At 35.9% G+C, this 10,649-nt stretch overlaps 2 protein-coding genes across 2 annotated transcripts; one reads left to right on the top strand and one right to left on the bottom strand.

Annotated features, from left to right (window-relative positions):
* Positions 1 to 1,862: 1,862 nt before the first annotated feature.
* Positions 1,863 to 7,312, top strand: LOC6038542 (death-associated protein 1). Its single transcript, XM_001848277.2, has 4 exons — positions 1,863 to 2,034; positions 2,132 to 2,244; positions 2,561 to 2,649; positions 6,773 to 7,312. The coding sequence occupies exons 2-4, from the start codon at positions 2,199 to 2,201 to the stop codon at positions 6,935 to 6,937; spliced, it is 300 nt and encodes a 99-aa protein (XP_001848329.1). The 5' UTR covers positions 1,863 to 2,034; positions 2,132 to 2,198; the 3' UTR covers positions 6,938 to 7,312.
* A 251-nt stretch (positions 7,313 to 7,563) lies between these two features.
* Positions 7,564 to 9,110, bottom strand: LOC6038543 (probable phenylalanine--tRNA ligase, mitochondrial). The gene is made up of 2 exons (XM_001848278.2): positions 7,837 to 9,110; positions 7,564 to 7,775 (listed from the first exon to the last, which is right to left on the bottom strand). The coding sequence occupies exons 1-2, from the start codon at positions 9,004 to 9,006 to the stop codon at positions 7,608 to 7,610; spliced, it is 1,338 nt and encodes a 445-aa protein (XP_001848330.1). The 5' UTR covers positions 9,007 to 9,110; the 3' UTR covers positions 7,564 to 7,607.
* Between the last annotated feature and the right edge of the window lie 1,539 nt (positions 9,111 to 10,649).

Genomic DNA, 10,649 nt, shown 5'->3' with positions numbered 1-10,649 from the left:
ATTGGTCCAAATAAATTTATGTTACCGTAAACCAGGGTGACTTTTATAGGATTTCAATTTGTTTTTGGAATATTTTTCAACAGGTAAGGTTTTTCTCAAGCTTATTATTTTTAAAACATGTACTGGGGTAGGTCACACAAAGTCCATGCACTATTTTGGAAAAAAGTTGTTTCTATAGTGTTTAGAAAAATAGTTACGTTAAAAATTCTTAGTTCATATTCTGGGGTGACTTTGATAGTCATAATTTTTCTTGTTAAAATCATATTTAAGATGTTCAAACTTTATTTGTACGTAAAATGTACCATCACTAAAGTAGCTGATATAGTTTTGAGGAATAAAAAATCAATGTGTATATTAAGTTAACTAAGTTTATAAGCTTTTTAATAAAATACATATAAATTTTAGGTAAAATAGCTAAAAAGTGTGAATTTTGCCTGAAATTTGTTAAATCTTGTTTTATTTATATAATTGTCGTTTATATTGCATTTTATACTGAATTTGAAGCACGAATTACAAGTTTTCACATTTTACATGAAATTTGTTCAACTGAAATTGCTTATAAATTTGTGGTTTTTTTAATTGCGTTTCAAAAACACATATTATTTATTATTTTTATTATTTACAAACTTATTTAACATTCTCCTAGCGGAAAATTGTCCAAGGAATCCAAAAATGCATTACGTTTCCGATTCAAAATAATGTTCATTGAGAAAATCATGCCATTTGAGAAGTTTAAAATAATGACATTCATCAACATTTTCTTAACTATAGTTAACTGACTTTTTAAACTTTTAAAAATTTTATGAAAAGTTCTTTTTGAGGTACTTTGTACACTTCTTTACCATAGTCAGTATGATTCTAAACCATTCCGTACGTATTTTAATTGTACTCTTCATTTTGCGGAAAACTCGCGAACCTATCAAAATCACCCCGTTTTACGGTATTTCAAATAAGTTAGATTTTTCTGCGTATGATGATTATAAGACAAGTGCTTTGGTGTCAGGTGTGTAATGCATTTCATAAAACTTTTCTTTGTTGAAATGTTGAACCAAGAATGGGCATTACAGTTTTCAATTTTGCATAGAACGACAGCATGCCGTTGCTTGTGCGCTTTTTTTGTGACAACGACAATTTTGGTCGAATGTGAGTTAATGAACTCAACAAACCCTACAAGATGCTTCACCCCGATTTTGGAAATCCACATCTGTTTCCCGCAATACACACTTGTGACACATGCTTTTCAGATTTTTGTTTACATAATTTACTGTATCTTTCAACTGGTTTAACGAAATTAGCTGAAAGTTGGAGCGTTTGTTTAGCGATAGTATACATACCTGTTGCTTCAAAAAGTTTTACTCTATCATTAACAGTTTTAAAAATATTTACCATCAAACTTTGAAAATCGTTTTTTCTCGAAAAGTAATAATAATGGTCGTTTTCACAAGATAGCACACAAGCGACGATGAATTACTGTACAATGCGTCCCCATTTTAATCCGCAATAAGTACTTTTTGTTATGGAGACGGATGGCTTTTCAGCTTTTGAATACTTGTTTTAGCTATGGTTTTGCACATTTTGCACTTTAAAATAGGCATAGAACAACCTAATAAAAAAAAAAGATTTTTAGGTACTTTGAAAATTGTTGAATCTATTCAGACTGAAAACATAAGCATGATTTGAAACGAATTACTTATTTTTTCAATACAAATTGCATTTCATCAAACCGCAATTTCGCTGGCTGCAACACTTTCATGCCCACACCCCCCACCCCATGTTGGAGCAACGTGACACAAAACCGTGTACGCGATGGTGTACAATTTCGCCCCGCCTTGATTCCAGCAGTTTCGAGCGAGTCGCAATCCAGTTGGTATAGTGTTGTTGTGTAGTTACAGCGCTCAGCAGAGTCACAGTCCGTCTAAATCTGCAGGAGAAACGCAGCTGTGTGCAAGGCAAAATATTTTTGTCTGATAATAATTCGTCGTGTCGAACCCTCGGTGCCATCGTGGAGCTTTCCTCTCGATTAATTCACTTCAGGTAGAACACATCCCAAACTGCGTTGGTCCTCTGGCAGGGGAGCTCTAATCTTGTTTTCTTTTTTTGTTATTTTTTTTTTTCCTGTTCAAACTTGCAGAGTTTATTCCGCAGTAGAGTGGGACTTGTGTGGAAAATAGTGTTGTATTTGCAGAGCGAAGAAAAAAATGGCTGATGGAGACAAAGATCTGGTCGCGGGCCGTCTTCCAGCAGGTGAGAGCAATGGGAACAAAAGAAGTTATTGTCTTAGCTAAAATATCCGTAAAATTGCAATAGAAAATCGAATACGTGCCAAATCGTTATCGCTTCAGCGATTTCGAACGCCTTTGAAGAACTTGTTCAAGTTCACGTCGAGCGAAGACGATCCGATGTTTTCTTGTTTTATGTCTTGACCACTTCAGACTAGTTCAATGTCTTTGTGGTGTTCCTCCAGTTCAGAGGCGAAATACACCTGTGCATGACAAACATGATGCAAAGAATAATGGACCTTGGCTCTAATTTATTTAAATTTTATGAACCCTCGTTCCAGTGAAAGCCGGAGGAATGCGGATCGTGCAGCATAAAACCCCAAATGCGGATCGTCCCGGAAAGGACCCGGTGGAAGTGATTGGCCTGTCGGTGAGTATGCTTGCTTGCTCGTGTATTGTAATGTCGCACTTATACTGCACTATCGGTGTTTGAAATTGCGCAATAATTGAGGTTGCCGTGTCAATTAGAGATAATTACAAAGCTAGCGTTTTTGTTTTCGCTTTGCTATCAAGAATCGATACTGCTGAGTCTTGTTTTATCAAATAATTTCACAATGTTTGAAATACAAAAACAATTTTAAATTAATTAAAAAAATAAATAGTGTGGATTAAATATATTTTTCAAGAGTTTGACTTTTTCGTTTTGAAATCTTCTCTCAAAAATAAGCGACAAAGGTATCGAAACTTAAACTTTTTTTTTAAAGCTGTTGTTGAAAATTTTCAAAAAGATTATTTTTTCACAGTCCCTCCCCTTTTTTAAATCATTTAGAAAGAATCTTTGTAAGTATTCAATCAACTTAGAATAATGCATCTATACAGCAATTCCCCACGAAAACAGCATGGAAAAAAACAACAGTGCTCGAATCGGGCTTAACTTTTTTTTCTGGGGTGCCCTGGCTTGTTTGGCCATTACGGTAACCTACGCCGTGTTAGGGTGGTCCGAAAAAATTGCAATTTTCGTCGATTTTCGCCCACTTTTTTCAAACAATCATAACTCCCCGCCATTTCAACCGATTTTAGCTGTCTTATACGCAAATGAAAGGTGATAAGTTGGCCTTTTAAAGAAAAATAATAAGAAGTTTCAAAAATCTAGTCTAACAAATGAAAAAGTCGTATGAAAATTAAAAATGTCGTTTTGACGGTGTCTGGACCAAAGAGCCTATGTCTGAAAATATTTTTATCGGATTCCTCGGACAATTTTACATAAAATACTAAAAAAGGAGATGAGTTCAGAATTCTGAGAAATGATTTTTTGAAAATAAAATCCGTATTTTTTGACGCGCCCCGCGCAAAAATGTAAAAAGGTTGAAAACGGGAAAAACTACTTTTTTCACTAAAACTGCGATATGTAAGTTAAAAATTTCAGCGATGACCTATACCTGGGTGCTGAAAAGACAGAATGCGTAACGTGATTTTCGAAAGCTCCCCACTAATAGAGTTATCTAAGCCCGATCTCACGCACACTAGCGCATCATTTGTTTTGCTGGCGGGTACAAAATTTAACCTCAATCTTTTTCGTGTACGTACACGCAATACATGCGCACGTAGATAACTCTATACAACTGCACTACAGCTGTAAACATAAACAAAGTAGAAGGCTATGTTCAAGCTCAAGCGTGACATATTTTTTGCTGCTGAAGTGAATTATTATGAAACATTTTGGATCTGTTGATGTTGATGTTTTCGATGAAAAATTAAGTGCTTCGCACTTTTTTCTTCGTAGACTAAACGATGGGCGACCAAAAGAGGCCTTTTTTTGTATTCCACGTGATGAAAAATTGTGTCAAAACTGGGTGGAATTTCGTGAATCAGAAGAGCAACCGAATGGAAGTTCCGAGATTATGTATCTTTGATGTGTAGTGATAATATCGGAGTAAGATTATCCAATATTATTTGGAAAGTACTATTCATAGTTATTGATAATTCGTCGCTAACATTTAAAAAAGCGTCATAAACAAAGGTTTTGCGTGAGACATAGCGATTATAAAATTTTAGCGACGAATTATGCCAATCTCGATTTCAACCCTCTTATTAAGATGTTTTGACTTCGAATACCTCAATAGCCATCGATTGTTTTTTATTCCTGACTAAATAAATTTTAGATCGATCACAATACTTGCCACTTCTTGGTATAATTATGCGAACAGTAAATTGGTTCCGCTTTGACAGCTCTAAATTGAGGCCGCTTTGCAGACAACTATTCCGCACCCAGACCTATACAAATCAAATAAAATTTTGAACAAAGGAGGCTGAATAAGCAAACAAGCTAAAAACGTCAAGAAACGAAAAATATTTTTAAAAAAATATTGAAAAAAGAAAAAGACGAAGTTTGTCGGGTTTAGCTAGCTTAAAATATATTTTCCTGTGTTTGTTTTATTTCTTGGTATATTACATTATTTTTAATGCATATTTATGTAAATTGTGATACACAAGGCGGTTTCAAAAACACTCAAAAAGCCAAAAATTAGATTTTTTTTACCTTTATAAAAAAAACTCTAGAACTGTTCTATGAAAAATGAATTTTACAACACATTTTGCGCTATGACTTAATAATAATGCAAGTTATAAATTGTAAGTAAATCGAATTTCAAGCTTCAGCTGCTCAGAAAAGCATAATTCGACGCCAACATTTCAAAAAGCATCATGTACAAACCATGCGTTTTGAGAAAAACGCATTTGAATGTTGAGCATCCATTTTCAATTCCCATTTTAATATAAAAGCAAAATAAGATGTTCTAATGATAACAAACGATGAAAAACGTTCCTTCTATTGATACTTGATCATCCAAATTCAATAAATCATTATTTCCGTAATTTTATTTGAGAAAAACAAACATAACTTCTTTTGAAATCATCAACGTCTATATCACCCTGCTGTCATTGAGGGGGACGCTTTGTTATGATTCGTTTTTCTTCGCCGAATGTACATGGCGCTTTGTTCATGTTGCTTTTTTTTCGTCACGAGGTTCATGTAGTCTTTTGTTTGACAGGTTGACAGGGCTATATAAACAGGGACTGCTGATTGCAGAGATTTTGTTTATGTTACTTTATTTAAAATCATGATTAAACAGACTTTACTGAAGTAACTTTTGCTCATTTTTGGTGGAGAGGTAGCTTATTAGGAGTACTTTCAGAATATGCAATAACCCAGAAAGTGTCAAAATGTACATGATGCCTTTTGAAATGTTACCGTCGAATTGTCCCATCTGGATTTTAGTCATATTTGCAACAATCGAACCAAACTCTTTCTATCAATTTATAGTTTTCTTGAAATAAGACGGAATACTTTTTTGTATAGATATTACCAGTTAACATCTTAATAACTCACGAGAGCTCCAATAGATTGAAGTGAGTTTTACTCAAATGCATTCAAAACCAGGTGGGACAGTTTTGCTTTTAGGGCAGTTATTTTATAACGTTGCGAAAAAATCTTAATTCTGAATTCTATCCTAGCATTTGAAAAAGAGCAATCATTTTGTGTTATATATATATATATATTTTAAATGTTAGGCTCGTTTGCAAAAACTAAGATTTTTTTGTTCGGTGATTGGTTAATTTTACCAAATTTTTATGCAAAAAAGGATGGCCACTCAAGTCGGGAAAATTGAGGATGGCAAAGTTTTTTTTTAGGTTCAATATTTTAAATTTTGAATTATACAAAATACGTTGATTCCAGTTTAGAAAAAAATATGCAATGACTTAAGCATTTTTTTTTCTAGGCTTTTGATTCCCGTATTTTTTTTTTATTTATATGTTGAAAAATGTAGATTGAGTATGATTTTCAGCTGTCGGAAAAAGGTTATCGCCCTGGTACTGTACTATTAATCCTCTCTTATCTAATTTTGATATATATTTTTTTTTTTAATATTTCAGCAAGGTATGAGGGTAAATTATCATATGACAAATGATAAATCTAAAATATGTAAATGATACGGTTGATATAGGTTGATATGATAGGTTGAGAAATGTAATCCGTTCTCAGAATCCTCTCTGTGGTAATCAATACACGGTAGGGCTGACCGCATTATTTTTTTCAAATTTTATTAAACATTTCTGTTTGCCAACGACCAATGTCAATTTTTAAACATTATTCTGTGAAGTTTTAGAAGGACGACATAAACTTTGAACAATATTTGCAACAACGTTATTGAAAAAAATAACTTTTTCACTTTTTGGAAACATAAAAAATCCTGTAAAAATCACTAAAAAGTCAACAAATTTTCACTAAAAATATGTTTATAGAATCAGCTTTATCAAAAATTTGGCATAAAATGAGATGTATGAATTGAAAAAAAAAAATAATAATAAAATATTGACAAACAACAAATGGAAAAGACTTCATTTCAATTGAAGAACAACAATTCTAAATAATAGAATAGTTTTTGTATTTAATTTGAAAATAGATCTTTCAATACCTTAACAAAAACAATGATAATATTTATTTTACTCTTTTCAACTAATTTAACGAAAACTCCTCTCTCTATCCCCCCCAGAACCCGGCCCCGAACGTCAACACCGGCGAGGTGGTGCAGAGTGCGACGGCCAGCAAGAACGCCGACCACTCGGTCGAGGCTAGCCAGGTGGCGCACGCCCAGAAACCCCCGGCGGCAATTCCCCAGCGCCCGGTCAACAACATCCAGCAGCCGCGAAAGTGTTGAACGGCTGGAAAAACACACCTTTTTATTGTCGAGTGGAGAGAGTATGCGCGCGTGGGTGTGCAATATGCTGATTACTAACATTTCGCGTAATTTGTGCATCACAGCATAATTGTGTCTTTTTTATACTTCGAACTTCAAACAGACGGGATCTGTGAGTCGTTGGAGTTGTGTGCAAACAATTTTGTTGCTTTATATTTGGTTTTGGGAATTTAGTGCTAAAAGCTTTTTTTTCTATCTTTGTTTTAGTGAGAGGTCTCGTGCGAAAGCTGAGTCATGTTATTAAATAACGTTCAAAATTAATTGTCATACAGTGGAAATTTTTAAAAAGTAAATACAGAATAAATATAAATGCTATTCATAATGTAGTTTTCTAAACGTTGCTGTCTCTTCTTTGTTAATATCACATTCCTGATTAATCGGTTAAGTCTACAAAGAAAATGATAAGAAACAGTTTCGCCAGCTCATTTCATCAGATTGCTGGTGAGCCACAGCTTTGTCTAAAGTTAGCAACAGTTTGCATTTTTTCTGTTTTGCAATTGCAGGTTGTTGTCCCAAACAATAGCAACTTGAACTTTTGCTAGGGACGGTGATATTTGAAAAACTTAATAAGCTTCTAAAACAAGTCGTACAATTAACCAGTGTATTATAACAACACTATCCAATAACCTCTCTATCTTATTACGACGTTAAAGTCTTTGACCATTTCAGCACCGATCTTGGCATGGATAACGTTTACTTCAGCCTGCGTGAGTGTCCGCTCCATGTGGCGGTACACAATTCGGAAGCAGAGACTAGACTTACCACTTTTTGGATGCTTGAACTTGTCGATCAGCGTTACCTGTAAAAAAACATAATTTGCTAGTTCGAGTTCCAACGAAGACCCCAAATTTCGTTCTCACCTGCTCCACAACCTCCCCTCCCACGTTGCGCACCATGTCGTAAAAGTCGTTCACGGAAAACGTCTCGATGGACAGATCCTCCGGCAGCCAGAAGGACAAGTCGTTCACGCACTGCGGGTAAACCGAAATCGGTTTATACTTGACAATCTTGTCGTCCTTAAACTGGTTCAAAAAGCCACTGTCCGTGCTCCAGAACAGCCTAATGTCCGGGATGTCGAACAGAACCATCGCCAATCGCTCCAACCCCACGCCAAAAGCGTACGCAATCGAATTGTCCACTCCGGACCGCTCAAGAATCTCGTTCCGCGTGATGCCACAGCCGAGAATCTCAAGCCAGTTGTTGTTGAAGTAGATTTCCAGCTCCCACGAAGGTTGCGTAAACGGGAAGTACGTCTCGACCCACCGGTACTGGATCTTGTCGCCAAACAGTTCCTTCACCATTCCCACCAGCGTTCGCTTCATTTCGTGCTCGCACAGCTTGACCGCCTCCAGCGTGTGACAGGGCTGCTTTTGCTGGTCAATGCAGGCCGAGATTGCACTCGTATCCTGGCTGAGGTGGGTTTTGTACGAAGTCTCAAACACCTTTAGCTCGGGCGTTCGCTCAAACAGCTTGTCCTGATGGATAATCCGTACTCCATCCATCTGGTGAAACACCGGATAGTGAGTGCCGTCGATTTCATCCCTCCGGTACACGTCTCCGACCACGAGGAAGTTGTCCAGCCCAGCTTGAATCAACTCAACCTGATGAGCCGTGGTGTGCGCCCTCAACAGATGGTCCTTATTGATATAATAGCAATCGCTCTTCGCCCTGCTCGGATGGTCTTTGGGAATCAGCAGGTTATCAAAGTTCTGTTCCGTCGTGACCACCGGAGGCAGATTATCGTACACACTAAAGAGTGGATTGCCGCGCGGACTTAGGTAGGCACCGTAAAAGTACTTAACAATCTTTTTGCGAATCGTACACAGCGGATGGTTGTGGCGCAGGTGCAGATTCCGGTCCAGGTGAGAAACGATCTTCGGTGTCAGGTTGGTCCACGCGTCCCGTTCGTACTGCTGCTGGTACAGGTCAATCGATTTTTCACTGATGTTGGCCTGGCTGGTCAGGAACCGCGGCTTCACCGCCAGCAGGGGGAAGGCTGGACGAACTTTAAGTATTTTAATAAACCACATTATGGAAATTTACTTTTTTTTAAGAAGAATGCTAAAGATTCGAAAGTTTCATAACTTTCTCGCTTCGAATCAAAACAAACACCGTGAAACGTCAATGATATGGGAAAGGGCTAACTTCACGCTCACAAATTAATGACAAAAAACAGGGACGTATTCATCAAGACTTTTGCAACTTTTCTAAAAAAGAATTTTAAAATTAATTACGGAGCGGATTTGTTCAAATTAGCGAATCCGAATTTGCTATTGGGAACGACCGACTGCGGTCAAAAGCACAAAACCACGTTCTCAGAAATTGACGATAAAAAAGGGGTCGAAATGTAAATTCGACAACTCAGTTTAGACTTTTTAATTTGAATACGTTCGGATTAGCGAGCAGACATTCGAAGTAGCGAAATTCTAATTAACGAATCCGCTCTGTTTTCTGCTAACTTATCTGATCCAACGTTGCAATCTAAAGCAATTTGATAAAACTTCAAAAAATCTTCGATTTAGGAACGACATGGAAAACTTTCACGGTGAATTTGAAGTTGTTAATGATTTTTAACCCTTGAATTATTATATTTTAAAAAATATGATTGAAATACTTATCTTTGTTTACGATAAATTATCGATAACAATGTCGAAGTGTTATGGCACAACATTCCTTATGCCAACTATAGTGCTGCTAAGGAAAACTTTTAGTCAGAATACAAAGATTTAGCTGGATTTGTATTTTTTAACAATCGCAGCAAAAATATAGAAAACCCTAATTTTGATAAGCTTTTTATTATTTGAAAATAAAGTTTCAATCCTATGAATTTATGTTTTAAATAGCTGGTCTTGGTTTACCATGCAATGCTTTTTTTTTAAATTGAGATCTTCCTGAGCATAACACGATGTAAACAAGTTTGCAGAAAACATGATTTAAAATTCCTTTTTTAGAATTGGGGTTGCCCAAAGTGGGCCTATATGTATAACCTCTTCCCGCCCAGAGCAAAATCACGATTTTTTACGTTTTCGCTATTACTCGTAACCAGAGACGCATCGAGCTCTACAGGCTCAATAAAAACTCCTTACCTGCTCTGTATGGTAGAACAGAGCTAAGCTCTGTATGCAGCGAACAGAGCCAGCTCTGTATGGGGAAAAATAATATTGATTTGCATATATCTCAAAAACGATAAGTTTTAGAAAGTTGACATGTTCTAGAAAGTTGCTAGTACCAAAGGTTCTATATTATTGTCTCAGACGTCATTACAATTTGGTTGATTTTAGTTGTGCAAAACAAGAAAAAACTATTTATTTTCTAAGATACAAGGTATAGAATATTTTGTTTTCGACAAAGTTGCTCAACTACCAAAAATGAACAACTCTCTCGAAGATACCAAAGCTCTATCTTCAATAGATACCGAAATAAAAATAAAAACTATTTTTATAATAAATACTGCTTGCGACAAACACAAAGCGACCGCGTCGTAGGCACAGGTAATATGAGGCATGTTTGGTAGAGATCGTCTGAAGTGAAAACTAGTATAGCAGAGTGTTCATAGAGTTTTATGTTAAATGCTCTCGTCTGGATGGTTGAAACAAATTTCAGATAAAATTATACAAATTTATAAAATTATATTCTTTTTATTGTACTGGTAAGTAATTAAGATTAGAAACAA

This window comes from Culex quinquefasciatus, chromosome 2 (assembly GCF_015732765.1).
Source record: "Culex quinquefasciatus strain JHB chromosome 2, VPISU_Cqui_1.0_pri_paternal, whole genome shotgun sequence".
Lineage (NCBI taxonomy): Eukaryota > Metazoa > Arthropoda > Insecta > Diptera > Culicidae > Culex > Culex quinquefasciatus.
This window is presented reverse-complemented; position numbering and strand designations above follow the sequence as displayed.

Excerpts from the sequence above, each read along its gene's own strand:
- LOC6038543 (XM_001848278.2), bottom strand. The coding sequence starts at position 9,006 with ATGTGGTTTATTAAAATACTTAAAGTTCGTCCAGCCTTCCCCCTGCTG. Across the intron at positions 7,776-7,836 it reads GAGGGGAGGTTGTGGAGCAG|GTAACGCTGATCGACAAGTT; the intron begins GTGAGAACGAAA and ends GTTTTTTTACAG.
- LOC6038542 (XM_001848277.2), top strand. The coding sequence starts at position 2,199 with ATGGCTGATGGAGACAAAGATCTGGTCGCGGGCCGTCTTCCAGCAG. Across the intron at positions 2,245-2,560 it reads CGCGGGCCGTCTTCCAGCAG|TGAAAGCCGGAGGAATGCGG; the intron begins GTGAGAGCAATG and ends CCCTCGTTCCAG. Across the intron at positions 2,650-6,772 it reads TGGAAGTGATTGGCCTGTCG|AACCCGGCCCCGAACGTCAA; the intron begins GTGAGTATGCTT and ends TATCCCCCCCAG.